This window comes from Phocoena sinus, chromosome X (assembly GCF_008692025.1).
Source record: "Phocoena sinus isolate mPhoSin1 chromosome X, mPhoSin1.pri, whole genome shotgun sequence".
Lineage (NCBI taxonomy): Eukaryota > Metazoa > Chordata > Mammalia > Artiodactyla > Phocoenidae > Phocoena > Phocoena sinus.
The window spans coordinates 29,367,557-29,388,447 of NC_045784.1; the positions used below are offsets into that span (position 1 = coordinate 29,367,557).

At 34.5% G+C, this 20,891-nt stretch overlaps 1 protein-coding gene across 1 annotated transcript in view; it reads right to left on the reverse strand.

The window, feature by feature from the left end:
* The window catches only part of DMD (dystrophin), a 2,099,690-nt gene that overhangs the window by 1,908,415 nt on the left and 170,384 nt on the right, over nucleotides 1-20,891 (reverse strand). The window contains exon 2 of the mRNA XM_032618871.1: nucleotides 16,322-16,383. Within this exon, the coding sequence (XP_032474762.1) occupies nucleotides 16,322-16,383 (62 nt within the window). The remainder of the gene's footprint in view (nucleotides 1-16,321; nucleotides 16,384-20,891) is intronic.

The following is a 20,891-nucleotide window of genomic DNA, read 5'->3' on the forward strand; positions in this document are numbered from 1 at the left end:
TAACTTTTTTGCCTATTAATCTCTTTTTATTACAGGAGGGTCTCAGCCAAGAACCTAGAAGGGTAAAGGGAAAATTATTTTTCCTCCCCGACAGTGTCACATCACTCCATGATACAAATAAGGCAGGGGGGGATGTGCTACCTGATCTAGAAACTGAATTATATGACAAGATTTTTTGTGCTCAGAATGGAATCCCTGCCAGGACAAGCAGGAGGATTGATTATAATGTGACTTTCTGAATGGTGCTTAAAGAACCACAGATGCTGGGTTCTGTCTATTAGGAAAAATGAGCACACAGAGTTGTGAAATGTTAAAAGACTCCTGTGTCTCATTCCTTGGACTTCAAGGGCTATGGCATTTTGGCAATGCCAGTGAATTGCCCAGGGGTTCCGTGACAGTGATGATGGTTGTGAAACAGGGACTCTCAGGGTTAGGAGAAATTTAAGTGTGACTATGTGGACATATTGCTGGAAAATATATGCTTTTTTCAGCCTTTTATAAATAATGAAAACTACTTATAAACCATCCTCCATTTCCTATTATTATTCAAGGGGCTTAGACATACAGAGTTCTCAGGCTATTTTTTTCTTTTGTAGAGAAAATGTAGAAGGCTTCCTTGCAATTTCCTTCCATTGTATATTACTGTCAGAGACTTTCTTGTGTTCAACCAATTCTTTCCTATATAATAGTAATTCTGCATGCATGTAAAACCTAATAAAAATCTGGCTCATTAAAAATGGAATTAAAACAAAATCAAAGGGTTCAAATTATGAATATGAGTAAGGTACCACTTATTTTCTACTTTGACTAAACAACTCCAATTCTTCTGACGTTTCTCATAGGACTTTTTTGCCTGATATTTTAATCATTGTTCTCCTTCCTATCTTACCTCATCTAAAAGAGTTTCCTCAATATCTCTTTAGCTCTCTTTAAAACATTTATTATTCATATATTTTTTTAAAAACAGGGGTATCAATGTTATATTTTACTACTAATAAAATTTATTGTAAAAAAATTGTGAAAAAAAGTAGCATTCCTTTTTTTGCCCCCCCCACCAATCCTTCTAATTCATTTTTTAACAAAATAATATTGCCTACTCATTCATGTTTTGGTTCTCTTCACACCCAAGAAGTAAAATGCTTTGCAAATTGCAGCGTTGATTCTAGCACCTAGACATGTACATCTTGTTGGAAACCCAGGGCAGTCCGTCCCAAAATATGCCTTAATGTCATATTGATTATTTTGAATTAAAGTTACTTAAGAAACAGGTGATGCAGGAAGGACACTTGACCCTCCTCTCCTCTCTGTCTCCTGAAAGCAGGAAATAAATCTCTGTTATGAAAGGTGCCCTCCTTGTACTGGGAGATAGAAGGACACCCTTATTACCAGAGACAAGGAACATGTACAAACCAATCTTATTACTTTTTTACTAATTTACTATCCAAGTCCAAACTTTACTTAAATTCCTTACTAATTAAGCACCCAACCCTAAGTTTCTATGTCCTATCAATTCCTTTCAAATTTATTATTTCTTAATCAAAAAAGTACAAAAGCTGCCTGCTTTGACCACGTGTTAGGTCCCATTTTTATGAGACCTCTATGTGCATGAAGTAAATTTGTTTATTTTTCTCCTGTTTATCTGTCTTGTGTCAATTTTATTATTAGTCCAGCTACAAGAACTCAAAAGGGGCAGAGAGGGAAAATTTCCCCTTCTCAACAATCTCAAATCCATTGTTTTTTTTTCTATTCAGAAGGTAAAAGTGTAGTAAGCAAATTACCAAGTCCAACATAGATAGACCATAATATCTGTGATTTTTTTCTCGAAAACATATGGGAAAAAAATTGTCATAGACCTCTGCCACCAGGAATCCTGAAAATGAACAAGATAAGGAAAATGACTTCCTCATCAAGCAGAGACAACAAACAGCAAATGCTGTTATCCATGAAGAACAAAATCTTTGTGATTTTACATATTTTAATGGAAGAAAGTTAGGACTTGTTTAGTATGTTGGTAATATTTGTTTTATAACTTGAGACTGCTGATTCGCTAACCTACAACTAAGATGAAATAGAAAATACACTAAAAGAAATATTCATATAATGTCATTGTTTAGGATCTTTGACTATTAGGCAATATACTTAATGATATCTAAATTGTTGTTTTTAATCCAAACTAGTGGTTGACTGAGTTAGACAACAGGTTTGATCCTCAGGGATATATTGAAATGCCTTATATATAGGATCTGAATAAATTCCCTATGTCTACTACCAATATATACTACTTAAACAGCTCATTTAGAATATTATTAGAAGCAATCTTCATTTGAACTTCTTCTTTCAGAATATATGTGCATAGTATATAGTGAGGCATACCTAAACATCAAGAGAATATTGCTGACACTCCAAAATTGTATTTAATTCTTCAAGTCAGTTATGATAATAAAATCAGTAATACAAGACATTCTGCTTTGCCTTCATTCTCTTTTTTTTGTTCAATGAAATATTTATTATCTACCATGTGCAAGGCAAATATTCACAGGAGTGACTCTGTGAAATGGTTCCATCATTCTACATAAACTCTATAGCAGGTTAAAGAGTAAAAGGCAATTTTTAAAAGAGACTTTAGGGAATTAGCCCTTTTCATATCACAGCTATGATGAAACTCAGCAGTTCAGAATACTGGAGGTGGACAAATAAAAGCTGAAAATTTAAAAATAGTCAGGAGAATCTGTAACCAAAACAACTCAGGAAAATTAAATATGTGCTTTTAGGGAAAGGTCTAGAAAATGCAAGCAATATTATTAATGAAATAAAAATATATTTGCCTTCATTCTTAAAAGGTAGAAACAAAATCAATTTTACTTGAAAACTGGCATATTACAATCAAACATTTTCATCCTTTGTGGTGACAAACAATGGTCCAGATTCCTGGAGGGACCATTAGAGAAAACCTAAGCCAACATTCATTTTTGCTAAATACATATATTTCTCCTTCAATATCAGAAAAAATATATCAGTATGATTGTGTAAATATATTTAAAAAAATTATCAGAAGCCTGCTTATAAAACAAGAGGAAAATAACTTTTAAAAAGGTATAAATCTATAAGCATTGATACCAATCAGGACCCTGTGGGGTTCCTGGGCACAAAGGCTTTCTGTGTCCCCCATTTCTTGATTACTGGAAATAGGTTTCATTCAGCCTCCATGACCCTCCCTGAGTTCCAACAAATAGATGCTAATTAGGGAAGGGAAGGGAGCAGAGACAAGGGAGGAACAGTCAAAAGAAACAATAGTGCAGCCTTGGGGCAGGGTCCTGGTCGGGTTTCCCCCCCTCCCCCTGACAAGGGATATACAGAACAATATCTTTGAGCTATTTTGCAGATACTTCTCCCCAACAGCTGGGAGAAGTTAAAGGTATGGTGCCCACAAACATGTATTTTTCTATATAAACTTTAGGATCAGCTTATCTAAGTCCAGAAAAAAATATTACTTATATAGGAATGTCATTTAATTTATTCATTAACTTAAAAACAATAGATACTTTTATGATGTTAAGTCATGCTTTTAGGAACAAAGTAGGTCTTTCCCTTTAATTTTCTTTCGTGTCTTCCAGGAGAGTTTTAAATATAGATTTTGAAAATTTCTTATTAAATTTGTTTCTTGTCTCTAGTGTTGTAAATGGGTATGTCTGATCCATAAAATCTTCCAGCTCGTTACCATGAAGTCTACTGATTTTGCATGTAAATTTTATATTCTGCTAACTTACTGAATTATTTTACTGTTTGTATTGGTGTTTGGGTTTGTTAATGTTATTGTTTCTTTGTGGCTTTTTGGGTAAACAGTCATATCTGCAAATTGGGACACTGCTACCTCTTCTTTCAACTGATCTGCCTTGAATTGGTTTATTTCATCTGGTTGTGATGGCTAATACTCCCAACACAATGTTAAGCAGTAGTGAAGATAGCTGAACATTACTGTAACTTTGTCTTTGGTTAGAATTCATAGAATGTGTCCTCATTAAGTAATATGCTGACAACTGGACTAAACTGTATATACATAGTATAACATGCTAGCAAGAGTATCCAATGATTCCTTTTTATACTCAGTATTTTTATCAGGAAAGGGTATTTTACTTTATCAAATATCAGTATCTCACACTTAAATGTAAACAAAAAGTTAAGATCACTAGATAATTTGAAGAATGACTTTGAAAGTAAAAGAGTTCCTCAAAATAAAACAAACAATAAATGAACAAGAAAGCAGGACCATAGAAGATATGAACAATACAAGAAGCAGAAGAGTATTGTGGGAGAATTATATTGAAAATCTAGAGAAAGTAAAAGAGAAGTGACTCCATTTTCTGAAACAAGATCACGAGGATACAGAAAAGTAAGCAAAAAAGGAAGAATAGAATAAAATATTTTATGACATAATATGTCAAAAAAATTACCTCCCTTGAGCCTTTTCTCAGGAAGCTACCAGAGGTTATGCTCTGCTAAAAGCCAGAGAGTACACCAAGAAAGATGACGAACAGGATCTATGGCACTAGGTGTCAAACACAGAATACTAGAGAGAGGTCTTTTGAGAGTAGCTGCACATCAGGGTCAAGAACAAGCATTCTAAAAGGTGTCATGTATAACAGCAGGCTTGAGTTCTCATCTTAACTTTAACTCCTTGGGCCTCTGACAATGATAATCACACCTTGTTCTGATGCTCTCTGCTCTTCTCTGTCTCTTTTTCTTTGACTTACACTGTAAATATATTTGTTACCCAGTACTTCATTCATGGCCACATGCTTTACCTGAGGTGCCTCATCTATTTCTCTAGTCACCAATCCTAACGAAGTTTAAGCTGTGTTTTCAAACCTGATATTTTTTCCCCACACATCTCTTGTTAAATTCTTTCAATTCCCATACCCCATTAAGCAAAACATGTAACCAAAATCCATCAGCTCTCATACCCCACTTAGGAAAATAAAAGCCTGTCAGACAAATGCCAGCCTCAAGCATTCTTCTCAGAGGGATTCAATTCTTCTTGCCCTCACAAGAATATAAACGATATTATATACCACTTATTGAAAGTTTACCAGATGCCAGGTATAATTCCATGTGCTCTGCATGCAGAACTTCTTTTAATCTTTTAAATATATATTTGATGGGGAAGTTGAGGCTTAGAAAGGTTTAATAATTTACTCAAGTTTACACACACTAAGTGGTGAACTGGGAGTTAAAACTCAGGCTTCTGAATCTAGTACTTGTCCTCATACAGATTTCCTGAATGCCTCATAACCGCATTAAACCAAATATTTCAATATCTAAAACCAAAGTGATCAACAACCCTCCAAAGTGGCTCTCTTCTCCTTTTTCTCTCAGTTCCTCTCCCAATTTGTGGTATCTATATCTGCCTAGTGTCCCGAAAAAATACCTTGCACCCATCAGATTAATTCCTTGCTCCCCTTTTCCAATCACTAACTAAACCTTGTTGTTTCCATCTATCCAACCAGGTCATCCCCATTTATATCATCCAGGCGTCATATCAGGATTTTGCCATGGCTTGGTGGAAAGGTTCAGGAAGTGCTTGGAAATGTGGATCTTAAACTCAATGTTACAGATGCATAATTGGAAGTTTGCATACTCAAAAATCATTTTCTCAGTGCTTCCAAAGTGTCAAGCCCAATTTTAGGTCCTGGGTAGAGGTGATGTTTGAGGACATGAAAGAAGATGAAAGAGAAAGTGTTGACAGAAGAAAGGACTGAGATAATGGATGGTATGACCAACATTGTTTTCAAATCCTTTCTCCCTTCCTTCCTAATCGCCATTCATTCCATCCATTCAACAAATATGTATTGAGTATCACTGTACATCAGGGTGTATGCTCTAGGCTGAGTATATAGTGATGACTGAGTCAAGGTTCAGACCCTAAAGGAGTTCAGTTAATAGATGGATGTAAAATATATGTAAATAATAATTATAATGCAGTCAATAATGGTTTAACATAGTAAATGCTATGAAGAAAGAAACCAGAGGTAAATCAAAGCTGTCTCCACTGATGTATGGTCATCCACACTAGGTCACAGGAGAGGTAAAGATCAAGTTAACTCCAATGCAATTGTACTGGATTACATATACAAAGTACCACTATCATTGTGTGTATGAATGTATCTTCTCTCATTTTTTTCGGAAAATTGAGATAACTTCCTACCTTCCTCCCTCCTTTCTCTTTCTCTTCCTTCCCTTTCCTTTCCTTTCTCCCCCCCTCCCTCCCTCCCTCCCTCCCTTCCTTCTTTCCTCCCTTCCTTCCTTCCAACCTTGACGTAACTTTCAGGAGCTGAAAATACTCTTTCCATGAAAACATACTAAAACTAAAATTCTTTTTCATGATTTCTCATGGGAAATTTACCTGTATTTTCCCACCAAACCCTCTCCTTCAATAGTCTTTTTTTATCCTAGTAAACAGCCATCCGACCCTTCCTTACGTTCAGGCTAAAATTGTTTTTCTCCACTCTCTCAATCTTCATATCTAGTCCATCAGCAAATCCTGTTATCTGTACTTTCAAAATGTATCCAAACTATGGTCATTTCTCCCCAGGTCCATGGCTACCAACCAAGTCCTAGCTCCACACACACACCCAACCTGGATTATTACACTAGCCTCTAGTTCACCTCTCACTTCTACCTATACATCCTACAGTATAACTTACCTTGCTTCTAGCCACTGCTTAAAATTCTCAGCCTCCTAATCTACCATAATGTAGAAGCCAATGCCTTCACAATGGTCAATTAGGCCCTACCTGATTTATCCCCCTAATACCACTTCAGCTCACAGCACTCTCCCCTAGTCACTCTACTCCAGCCACCCTGCTGCCCCTCGAACACACACACATTCCCTCCCTCCTCAGGACTTTTATACATGTTCTTCCTTCCGCCTGGAACTTTCTTCTCCATGACATCTGAATGATGCATTCTCTTCCTTCCTTCCAGTTTCTTATATGTCTCTTCAGAGAGGTCTTCCCAGGATCCACTATGGAAAATAGCAACCCACCCTATTCTTAGCCTTTCCTCATCCTGCTTTATTTTTCCTTTTAGTACCAATCACCATCCAAAATTCTATATTCCAGGTATATAGAGAGAAAACAAGTTGACAAATAAATACAGAGAATGTCAAATAGTTTGCTAAATGTTTCCTTGTTTAGTTTAGCTCATCTGGTTCATAGAGCCCTATAACTAAAGGGACTTTTTCTCTTTAATGCTGTGTTCAAAAACCTAGAGCACCTGACATGTCATACGTGCTCAATAAATAATAAGTTAATGAATGTAGACTTTATGTGTATTTCTATAAAAATATGTTTTCTTAAATATAAATTATTATTTATGAAGGATACAAGCTTAATGCAGAGGCATAATATTCAAAATATTTATTCTCTGACTGACATAATAGTTGCAGATAATTTTAATAGCAGGACCAGTTCTTACAAAAAGTACCATCCATTGACCACGTATTTTGAAAAGACTGGTTTTCTAGGTGCCAGGTGAGCTAAATCAAAGAAGAAAACTTTTAGCAAATTCATCCATAACTCTCATTTGTTCTCATTAAATGACAACTAATATTAAACCATGGGGTGGTTTCACTCACATTTCTAATTAACGGGTCTGCTTGTCTCCATCCATCAGCTGGCCACAATTCTGGACAAGGCTGAAAGTGATCGCTTATTTACTGATCACCTATTGTCTACCTTTACTGTTACTTCTCTTTGTACATAGAATTGAGATAGTGAAATTAGGGCTTAGATTAGAATAAGATTAGGCAAAGGACTTTTTAAAACCATACTCTGCCTTTTATTGTGCATGAACTTTACAAATCTGCCTCTAGCTGCATTACAAGAGAGATTTCTACAGCTGAACTTGTATCAATAAATTACTGTTAGATTTGGTCTTAACTCTTTGTGTTCTGGTTACCATGATCATAATTGGATAGAAAATTCTAGGAGGCCAAAGGAACCCAGGTAAAGTCCAAAACATCACCCCTTAATGGAGCACAGAGAAAGAGCCTCAGAATACCACTAAAATAAAATTCTTTGTAGAAGCCAAGTAATGAACAAAAGAGAGATCGTAGGACACTGTATATCCATTGGAAACTTTATATTAGTAAGAAAAACATATTGTTGCCCATGAAATAATTGCAGTGAAAGAAAATGAGGAGATACAGTTGACAGTATGCCTGGATAGCCTATTTTTTTCCAGAACATTGAGCTCAATTATATTAATTGCTTTCCTTATCACCTACCTGCTTACAGAACATAGTTTTTAAAAAAATATTCTATCTATCTACCTGTCTCAGATATCTATGCCAATCAGATATATATTTTTGAGACTTGTAACATAAAAAGAGTATTATAAGACTAAATACAGGTAATATACATATATATACAATATATATAAAATATCTGATTAGTAGGTTTTGAGTCTTTTAATACCAGCCCAATTCTATTATTGAATAAAGATCCCTCAAGATATACCACAACTTAAATCAAGTATAGTGATTCTCAACTGGAGAAGGAGAAAGATCATTCCCCCTTGAGGATTCATCAAAATCCTAGATGAGGTTTCCTTAAACATTCCCTACTACGGACCCTATTAAATTACTGATATTCTATAGCGGTTGTTCCCAGAGTTGTGGTCCCTGTACCAGTAGCATTAGCACGTCTCCTTAGTGTCATGTTCAAAAACCTAGAGCACCTGATATATAATATATCTCAATAAACAATAAGTTGGTGAATATAGACTATGTGTGTGTAGTGTAAGCACCTGAAAATTAGTTTTTTTCATCATAATGTAAGTGCCTGACATTAAACTTTTAATTGCCAAGGGATCCACTTCAAAGACATCATCTGGAATAAGCACATTACCAGCTACATAACTAGATAAAGAGCCAGGCTGCCTCATCCATGCAAGTTCCACCTTTTAGAAAGCCCTGGTTGAGTTAGATAACTGACAGTTTGATTGACAGGATGCTTTTCTCTTCCAGCGCTTTAATTCCTGCTCTTATGTTTTAAATTCACCAATAAAGAGTGAACCCACAAAACCCTAGGTATCCCCCCCTCGACCCTAATAAAGGCAGAACCCCAGGTTCTCCCTCTCTCTACCTGTGATGTCACTGCGTGGTCCCAGGCATGCCTTGTAACCTCCAGGACTTCTGAACAATAAACCTTGTTTTTTTTCAAAGTTCCCTGATGGTTGTTGCTGAGATGCCTCTTGAAATCATAATAAAGAACCACAAGAGCCAGTCCAGCCACAATATTGACTCTACTCAAGGATTGTCTGTGGAGGCTCCCACAGGTGCTAAGGGACCAGGTGAGGGTCCCCAGCATTCCCAGCCAATAGCATCATTATTGATAGGTTGAGACTGACCTAAAACAGGGTATTGCTGTCAAAGCATGTTTCCTTCAATACAAATGATTGTTTATAAAGGATAGGAACGTAATACACAGATGTAATTTTAAAAATATCTATTCACTGTCTGACATAATCACTGTAGGTAATTTTAATAACAGGAACATGTTCTAACTGAGAACTTGTTAAAAAACCAAAGTTCTTGGGGCCCCCCATAGACCTACAGAATTGAAAACTCTGGTGGTGGGTTCTAGCAATCTATGTTTTAACAAGCCCTCTAGGTGATTCCGATGCAGTGCGCTGATGAGTGTGTGTGATATCAAACAACTCTACAAAAAAATGTAACCCACTTACATTTTCATTTTAGATCCAGATGTCTATTCCCTAAGTGTAAAGTCTAGGCTTCAGATTCAATTTTGCAGGAAGGATTGGTGGTGGGAGGGCAGTCTAATTGCTCTATCACTGCCTACTGTTGTAGAACTACATATTTTTCAACCAGAAGTTGAATATTAACATGATTAAACCGATACTCATTCTTGGCCCAACTGGCCCCGGCAACAATACAATTACTCAGGAATGGCATCGTGTTCTCTCTCACAGCCTGCATTCTCCACTCACACAATCTCCTTGGTCACTTGTCACCTGACAGGCCAAACTTCTTGAAGCATTCCATACTTCCACATGCAATTTTTGTTGCCTTCACCTTTCTTTAAATTGTCTTTGTGTGGACAACCTCAGATTAAATGTCACCTCTTTTCAAAAAGCTGTCCTTCTCTCCAAGCAATCAGTCATTCTTCCTTCTATGTTCCCATGGCACTTCTATTATATTAAGGGCCAAATTTCATTTTAATTATTTGTTTATATCATTGTTTCTTCCTTCAGATGATAATCTCCTAGAGAAGAAAAATCATGTTTATTGTGCCTTTTTCAGGGTACAGTAATATGCCTGCCACAGAGTTGGCACTCAATAGATATCCGTTGAATGTTGAAAGGTTATTTTAGCAACCATAATGCTCCAGTGGGACAGTACTAGAGTGCCAGCTGTTCTTCCCAAAATGAAAATAAATCACTAAAGTCAATATATATTGTTTTGCTAGAAAGTTATATAGGGCCCTAAGACAGAATACATCACATAACTAATGCATCTGCCTATCAGCTACAGAGAATTGTTTTTTGCTAGCAACAATCATGCTCATTGGTAAATATTTACATTTGCCAGCTGCACATGCTTGCCACTGAGATCACTCCACATTACACAGGTACTGCAATTAACAATTCCATTTCTCTCATATTTCAGAACATAGAGCAAAACACGTATACCTTCTAAAACTAGCTAGAATTATTAAGAGCTCAGTAACAGTGGCTTGATAAAGAACAACGTATTTGTAAGAAAGATCTGCAATATAAACAATAAATTATTTGTCTTTCATTGAAAACAGTGAGACCTATCACAATCCAATTTTCCTTTCACTAACTGAATGATATCCTTTGTTACTTGGGTACTTTGCAAAGATTAGATTCAGGAAAACATTCAAGGGAATGGTCCTCAGTGGACTAGGCCATTAGCATAATTATCTCAATTGCAAACACAAACACATCATTCTAGAAGTCATCTTAACATCTAGTATAGATGTCAGGGAGCCCACATGCCCATAAAGCAATATTTTGTATTTCTCATCAAAGTATTTTAAATGAATATTTAAATTGTCTCTTACACAGAATAATTTGCTTATGACTGGTGGAAATAAAATTAATATTAATAAATAACAGTGTTCACAACTTACATGATGATACTGAAAATTAGATTACGTCACTCACCAAAATCTAGAATGTAAAAGTATTAACATTTAATGTATTAAAAATCGTTCGGAAAGAATTAAAAGTCTTCCTCAACAATGGTTGAGTTTTAGGGTTATTAAACATTCAAAGGTAGGTTAAAGTCTCTGTTGGTGTTGCAAACATTAAATATCTTCTGTTCTAAAGTTTTCAATGAACTCAAAATCCTTCTTCACTTCTCATAAAACCTATCAATTGTGTGATGTGTCCCAAGAAAAATGCAGCATTTTGTAGGTGGAACAGTTGTCACAACAGCAACAGATATGGAAATGTCATGGGGTTTAGACTCCAGTTTCCTGGGTTCCAGCTTCATCTCTTCCATTTACCTTGAGCAAGCCACCTAAATTTCATTTAGCTCATCCTGAATACTTATCTTATGAGGTCAGTGCAGCAACTAACCATAAAAGCATAACTCAATATCGTTATTAATGTGAGGATATACAGGAACAAAAAGTTCCTAATCTTCACTGTTTCCGAAATGAGGATTTCTGTAGTTTCCTGTACCAATGTTCATCTCTCCAAAACAACTGTAGCAAATAATTCAAGTGTTACCAAAGCCTTATATAGGCTTATTATCATGATCCAGAGACCTAGCTCACTGCCTTTCATCCCCCTAGTGACCTAATTCTTTCTGATACCAAATAGTAGGGAGAAACAGGAAGCCAGGGACATAGCTGTCTGGGTCTGTTTATATCTATGGTGAACCTTCCATGACACAACAGCTCTGCTCTATTACTGATACTCAGGCACCTTGTATGGTGGTTATATATAAATTTGTTAGTTACATATACATTTAGAACTGACACAGGGGAAAGGTACATACATATTGTTACCTCTTGCACTGAAACAATGTTTTGCTCCTATGTTCCAGTATCTTCCATTTATATAATGAAACTGTTCATTTAACTTTAAACATATGACATGCTTTCTGTGTATGCCTGCGTGTTTGTGTGCACGTGCGTGTGCGTGTGTGTGTGTGTGTACTGAGAGCATGGATTGGCATAGAGTGTGGCAAGATAACGAAATATAAATACATGTTCTCCTAAGTCTCTATGGTACAGAGCTGTGTAAAGAAGCCTTGTTTACTGACTCACAATTTTAGTGTTAATCTGTATTATACTGTGCTCATTATGCTGGCTAGAACATAAATTATGGCGAATTCTTGGCAAAAGTACGTTACTTCAGCAGTTAATTCCGTCTCATGTTATTGTTATTGTGAGAGGGTGTGCCCAGTCTTTTAGGTATGGGCATATACTGGGTTGGCCAAAAAGTTCATTCAGTTAATGAATATGTCATTCAATAAAGTTCTTGGTGAAAATGAAAAATGTCTTTTATTTTTACTTAAAACCCAACGAACTTTCTGGCCAACCCAATAGATTGCTGCAACGAAGACATAACATGTGTATCAGTGAAGACATTATCATATCATGAGCCCTTGAAAAGTTCACAGACAAAACCAATTACACATTTCCACTTCATCTAAGTCAAATATAAAGTTGTCTACCACTTTTGGAAGAATTAGAGAAAGTGAAGTTAGAGGATGGAAATAAAGTTAATCACTAAATCCAGAGTAGGATCAAAACCATCACATAACTCATTGGGAGACAGTTTAAATCTTTCAATTGATCTAGTAGTAAATATTTTTTCCCACAAATGGCTTTTTCTCTAACACAAACATCAAGCAGGTTTTATGACAAAACTATTGTTGGTCATGATTTCAAAAGTGTACTTTCCTTAAATGCTTCTTTGAATGAACCTGTGTGAATGAGCAAGATTTTTATAATGTGAATTATATTTGTGGTACAGTAAACACTAAACATTTTTTTAGGATTATAAAATAGCTATAAATTACAACAAGAGAATATTTACCTTGAATTAATCTTACCTAGCAATGGCTTTGTGTTTATATGGAGATAAATATAGCTTGCTTATCTTTATGGAATAGATGTGATAAATCACATTCTAGTAAAATTTTTGGAATCGAAGGTTAATAGAAGACTTATTTTGAAAAACAGATACGGCCTATTTTAAAATGGTACTGGGAAAGTGAAAAATCAGTTGGATTTACCACAAAGATACATTAAGCTTCAAATGACACAAAATGATAAGGCTATATTTAATCATATTTTCTCCTTAAACTATCCCTTATGTAGCTTTACAAAATAACAAGAAACTTACTTTGCTGTATCCCTGTACTTTATAAATATTATACAAAAGTGTGTGTGTATATATGCCTCACTGATAAACCTTTTTACCTCATCATATTCATTTTTATTGTTGTGGTATGTGTTTCTCTTTGTCCAGTTTACCACAGAGACAGATGATAATTTTTCATTGCCTTTTCTCTCTTTTTTTAAAGCCATCCTCAACATCCTCTTTTTCATTCAGAACTTTCCACTTTTCTTAAATTTAGCACATATTTAATTATCTGTACTACTGAACCAAAATGTATGTATTATACAATATTTATTTAGTGCACTAGTAATGATCAATGGGGTTATAAAGAAAACACACATTCCTGACTTCAATGGGTTCCCATTTTCTCAGCCTGGAGTGTCTTGCTCTTTGATGCTCCTTCCTTTAGGGTCTCTCAATCAGTAGAACTCTCCTCGTAAAGGTTTCTGGATTCACCCTAACTCAGAGTACTGCTTTCTCTGACCACCCACAGACTACTTAGTGCTACTCCATTTAGCAATTATTCAACATCTCCCAAATATGCACGTTGCATGAGATCAGAAGATTCAACTTAAACTAATTTGGTGCCTCCTACAGGCCTTGACTTCTGCTCAATTCCATGTAGTGATGAAATAAATACACGTCAAATGACATATCTCACAGTTATGTTTATCTTTTGATATCACCAAGTGGCTTAAACTGAATCAATCAGCTTTCTCTGCTCATTATCTTCGAAAGCATCTAGATAAAATTTAGTCATGTACCTGAAGTCTTGACAAGAAAAAAATTAGGTAACATGGAAAATATATTTTTCAGGTCTCTAAATGAAAAATCAACACATATACACACATATAAATTTTATCTCTAAATATTTTCCCTCTGTCTTTATAAATATTTCTTTATATTCCTGATACCTCGGGTGTGCCTAAATATGCAACTTCGGTGTTTGAAAGAATGGTGACTCTCTTGATCCAACTGTAATAGGTTTAGGGAGAACACTTAAAAATAAATGAAATAAGTGGGAGTTGAATTGCGGCGGCGGTGGGGGAAAGTTGCGGAAAAAACAGTAAATGCACTCATGCATATGATTATTCCACAGCTTTTAAAATAGGGGTGATCATTAGGGTAAGGAAAAATTGCTCTAAGACAGTGCCCACAATGTATTCATAGAAGATAGGGTATCAAACTACTGTTTGTATATTAGCACATAAATTGTGGTAAACAACACTTGGAAATGTCCATGTATAGAGGGTGATGATCTATTTAGATCTGTGGGAATGAGAATTCACAAGTGTTTATCATGTTTACACACCTTACTAAAATAACTCATTGGTTTAATTCAAAGACAGTATTATGTTAAATTATTATTATGAAAAACTCTCTTTACAATTCTGATTTGTTGGTAGATTTCTTTGAAAGCTTTTATCTATGGTCTGCTACAAAGTTCTGAAATTAAGAAAAATTTAATGAGGCTACTAGATATAGCAGTTAAACCATATACACACAACCAATAAATCTTCTGAGAATTATGAATTCCTATCCTAAGTATTTCCGAGTTTGTTTTTCATTTATTCTTCTTCATTTGTGTTGTTATAATTTATTCTTTTTTATTAATTCTGCCCCACTTAGTTAAAAAAAGTTGAGATTTTAAAAACATGTGTTTCATTCCTATGTTTGCTTAAAGTTCTGTAATAGCACTTTATTAATTAACTCAGTAAGTAAATATAAATGAAATTTGATTAGTTAAAATTCAGTAACTTTACTTCTTGCCAATACACTAAAGAGCACCTGGCAATATTCTGCTATCAAATACCACAAAGAATGGATGACACTCTAAAACCTTTTGTAGTAGTAAAGGGAACACTTTTTAGACTGCATCTCCCAGTGGACTGTTTTGGATCCATTACAAAGATCATTACATAGTGAGACAGACCCATGGAGAGAGTAATTTATTTATATATATATATATATATATATATATATATATATATATATATATAAAGAGTGTCAGGCACTGCGCTAGAAATTTTCACATATAGTGCCTCTTTTAATCATCACAATAACTTGCAAAATAACCATTATCACCATTTTGCCTCTCTTAAAGCCTTGCATATAGGGTCCATATTTTATTAGCTTTATACTCCCACTCTCTGGATTTGATTTATTATACAGGTGCGCACACACACACACACACACACACACACACACAATAGAAGGATGAGGAAACTGACTTACAAAGCATTTGACTGATTTACCCAAATCCAAAATTATTAAATATAAATTAAGTCTCTCTAACCTTGAAATCCACATAAACCTCCTTAATATTGCACTCTTAAGGTAAGAATATTTCACTGTGTTCATATAAAAATTATCTAGAATTGTGTTATTGATCATGAATTAGTTGCATTTGCAAAATAAATAAATATTAAGAGTATGGATTGATGCTTACAGAAAAAGAGAACCAACTTATAATCTTAAATTACTTCACACATGCTCTAAGTGATAGAGGCCAAATAGCCTATCAGATTTTCTTGAACTTTGTAAACATCAAGAACGACCAAGAGAATAATCATTTTCAGAACAATAAAAATTCTTCATATCTTCTTCTAGTGCATGACATATACTAGCTACTTGATGGAAGAATGCTGTTAAAAATCCTCTGATGACTGATGTTGTTAAAGAAACTCACATTATCAAGAAGAACCAAAGATACATTTTATCAAATTAAATAATTTCTTTTTACCATGTATTCTGCTGCTTCTTCCTTAATTAAAAGTCAATATAATATTCCCAGATTTGCACAGCTAAAGTAAAAAGACTATGAGAAAAAACAATATGGGCATTTAAATTGCACAGATACACAGTTCATTTTGAAAATTCAGCATCACACATTAACAGAGGAGCAATAAAATGTCCTTACCTTAGAAAATTGTGCATTTATCCATTTTGTGAATGTTTTCTTTTGAACATCTTCTCTTTCATCTACAATGTAAAAAAAAATATATATATAAAGAGCTAAGAAGCAACTCTGGATATCACTTATATTTTACAACCAAAATAACTTTCCGTTATTATGCATTTGTCTGTTATTTCTTCTGAAGAACTATGCCTGAGCTTTTCCTCCTGCCCCTCTCCCCAGTCCATGAGGAAATTATTTTCCCCTCCTTTGTAATACCTACATACTCTAACACAGGCTGCTAACATAGCCTCTTCCCATTATAGGAGAGGTTTCCTGATGATCAGGAGCATGGCTTAGTTATCTCTGTACCCCAAAAGAGCTTTGCAGAATTCATGCTTCTAAAAATTATCTCTTTTTTCCAAAGCTGGAAGTTAGTATTGAGCCAAATGGACAGGAAAATCATCAATCTTGATTTATTAAAATGCTTCTTTGATGCTGAAGCCTATCTTTAAATTACGGCAAATGCAACCATATTGGTCAATGTTGAATAAACGAGTGCATGTGAGAGAGATTTAAAATTGAGAGATTTCATATTTTATTTACACGGGTCAAAAGAACCCTTATTGAAATGCCCTCATAAAATAACCTCATTTGCTCTCATATTACTTTTCAGTAGTAAATCTCCAATGCTTCTGAAAACAGAAGATATACAGTAAACAATCACTTTCCTATGACAAATGTATCTATGCATTAAGATATCTGTTTATCTTTAAAGCATATTATTAATCCATAAGTAGATACTCTTAAGCAATATAAGAGATAACAGTGGAAAAATAATAAACCTAACACTGTTTTCTCAGATGAGAAAATGTCATCTAGCATCACAAAATACTTCTTTCTTATTTGTGTTACTCCCACAAGCTACTATGTATGGTCAAATATCAACATTATCCATACAGTATAGGATACATGATAGCTATAACATAGAAGTCTTTGTTGACAAGTGTGAATAAATAAAAATAGATACTACTAGTTTTCAAACCTAATCTAGCCTCTTTTGAATATTAGTTCCATAAATTCAAGACTATCCTTCGTATAAAGATAATAAAAAATAAACAGAAGTTCAGATGGTCAAGATTTAACCATTTTCACTGACTTGCTCTATAGGAAGACTGGTCTGTACATCTATTTCTCAATGACATACACATATATTCCTAAAAGTTAATAACCTTATTTGCAACTCCCCTTATTTTTTCTTACATGTGCATACATATCCTATCTGTCAGGCATGGGAGAGTAAACGAGTTATCTGAAAGCATTCATTCAGAGGTTTCTAAAACATACCCAATCATCTTCACCAAAAGCTGAATAGGAGGACATTTTGAAGAGATTTGTTCCAGAAGCTTTTAAATGAAAAGTGGGTAGTAAAGCAATATTTTTATTGTTTTTGATTATATGTACAAAGAACAAGTTTTAGATAGGCCTTGAAGGCAGAAGGGAAACCTTAACATTATGTGCAAAATATTATGTATCTGCTGTGTAAATGGCACTAGATGTGAGCTTCATCATATAAACACCTTCACTAAACGTCCTCTCATACTTCTTTTGCTTTCAGTGCAAGGAAAATGTGCCTTCAATGAATTACCTGCTAATGTTTTATTTTAGTATAGAAATATTTATTTTCTTTAACATGACAAATATTAATATTTTATTATAAGATATAACATTTATTATTACCTTATTCACAAAGCTGTTTTACATATATCATCTCAATCAATCCATATGTAATTTACCATTTTATACCTGAAGAAAATACAGGCTCAGAGGGAATAAAGCTGATAAGTGACAGAGATGACCTTGCTATAGATTATTTGAATCAAAGTCCACGGCTTTTCACAGTGACCAGTTTATATTGTAACTGCATAGATCATATGGAATGCTAGAAGGTGATCAGAGTCACAAAAGGTGAACATACTACCACAAATACAAAATAACCATGAATTTAGAGCCTCTATTTTGAACAACCCAGGGGGTTCCATTACACTGTAACCTATGTGAATGACATCCTGGAATTTTATAGTGCACAACCTGCATGTCTGCATGGATTTATCCAGAAGTGAAAACTGAACCTTCTTTATGATGCCGGATGATTTGTTAGTTAATATTTTATATAATAATGCTCCTATACTTGCTAATTAATATTTGGTGTTTTGCTTTTTGTCATATGTTAATATGATGAAATTTTTTTTTTTTTTTTTTTTTTTGCGGTATGCGGGCCTCTCACTGTTGCAGCCTCTCCCGCTGCGGAGCACAGGTTCCGGACGCGCAGGCTCAGCGGTCATGGCTCACGGGCCCAGCCGCTCCGCGGCATGTGGGATCCCCCCGGACCAGGGCACGAACCCGCATCCCCTGCATTGGCAGGCGGACTCCCAACCACTGCGCCACCAGGGAAGCCCCGAAAATATTTTAACATACAAAAAATCACCAGAAGTTTTGTGTCTGTACATTACAATCCCCCAAAACATGTATTTTACTTAGCCACAGTAATATTCTGCCTTTTTTTCACTTATTTTATCATAAATATCACATGCGCTGCACTTTCATTTTGTTTGGTATTAGAGATTCCATCATAATGAACATCTTTACGCATTCCTTTTCAGCTTCTGCTACATAATAGCCTTAGAAGAAATTACTGGGTCAACGTTATGGAAACTTTTATGGCTTTTACTAAATATTGTCATATTGCTTTCCCAATGGTCATACCAATTTTTAGTGGTACCAGAAAGAACGAGGTTATGCTGTTGAGAAGAAGTTTTTTGCTTGTATTTTCAGACAAATGCTGTTTTATTAGATACAAGGAGAGAGCTGATGCTTGTTTCAATTTGAATCTGTTTGATTACTACTGAAATAGAACACAATTTATACATTTATTTATTCTGTATGTTTCTACTTTTGTCAAAATACAAAAGTAGAAACATACTTTTTACGTTTAAAAAAACATAAAAAGTTTGTATCTTCTGCTCATGTATCTTGAACACTTGATAAATTAATTGGAATGAGGTCATAAATTAGTAGTTTTTAAACATTTCAAGACATGGACTCCATCTGATCATCTGATAAAAATAATGATCATTTTCTACAGAAATAAATGCCTATACAGACATATTTACATACAGTTTTATGTATGACCTCCCTGCAAAAGATTCCTATTACCATGAAATCCAAGTTAAGAATCACTATTGTAAATTAAGCTACTTACTCATAGTCAATGAATGAATATATGTTCCCAAGTGGTCCTATTTTTTTTTTCAATTTTTGTTTCATTTATACTATGCTAAAAGTTTATACTTTTATATATTTGAATCTATTTCTACTGTAACTTCTCAAATGACTTAAAATTTGATCATTTAAACATGATCAGCTATATATCCATAGTTACTCTAAAATTGATACACATAAACCTATATATATATAAATTGTTATCAAGCTCGTAGAGACTATTTCAATACTTTAATAAAATATATGTTGCTGTCGACACACAGTCTATAGTAAGAGATATTAATGTGAAATCATCAACAAAGAGAATGAGAAAAGAATAAAGTGAAATCTGTTTTATTAGGAAGTGATTATCTATGAACTCCTGTTTAATCATTTCAAGAAGCACATATTCTATTTCATTTCCTCGAGGGTTTGTTTATGACTGATTTTCTTTTACTAATAAAAATATGCCTGAGTATAACAATGTGAGAAGCAAGGAAGAAAAATCTCTCTTAGATAAATTTACTTGAAAACCGTTCCCTGGAGATATCAAAGAGTGAAGAACTACTACTTCATAACTTGCAAAAAGTGAGATGAGGAACATTTTATTTTATTCTCTCTGTGGGGAAAGCCGTATAAAATTCCCTTTCTGCCATACATAAAAACTATATTTCATCTCAGAATCAATTAACCCTTTCTAATAAAGTAATTTTTTATTCAATAAATCTGGTCCTTCATATTTTCTAAGATTAGTGCAAAAACCTTTTGCCCTGTTATTAATTTTTATATTCCTGAGACCCTCAACCCCCTATAAATGTGGGATAATTAAATTGGGATATTAATGATTCACAAGAGCAAGGTACTGCACAAAAATGATATGGGCAAACTGAGAGAACATGAAATCAGGGCAATAGGCCTCAAGTTACATTGCAGGACTTATTAGAATGGTGGCCTTTATCTGTGAAATGAGGGTATTAATTGCCTTTTAACTCATGGAGCTGTTGTTAAGATGTAATGAAATCATTTATTTATGCAATAATTTATAGAACAATTGTATACAGAATGCTTAGTATATGCTCGTCACTGTACTAATTACCCAGAAGATAAACAAGACTCATCTTTACCAACGTTCACGGTATAGTAGAAAATAGACATATCATGGGTAAATATTAAACATTTTATATAATTAAGGATACATATGTTCAAAGGGTACTATGGGAGCACAAAGAAAGGGATATGTAGCCGCATGGATGTTAGGGAAGACATTTTCTGGAAGGTGATGGCTAGGTTTAATCTAGAAAGATGAGCAAAAATAAGGAAAGAAAAAAGGTGC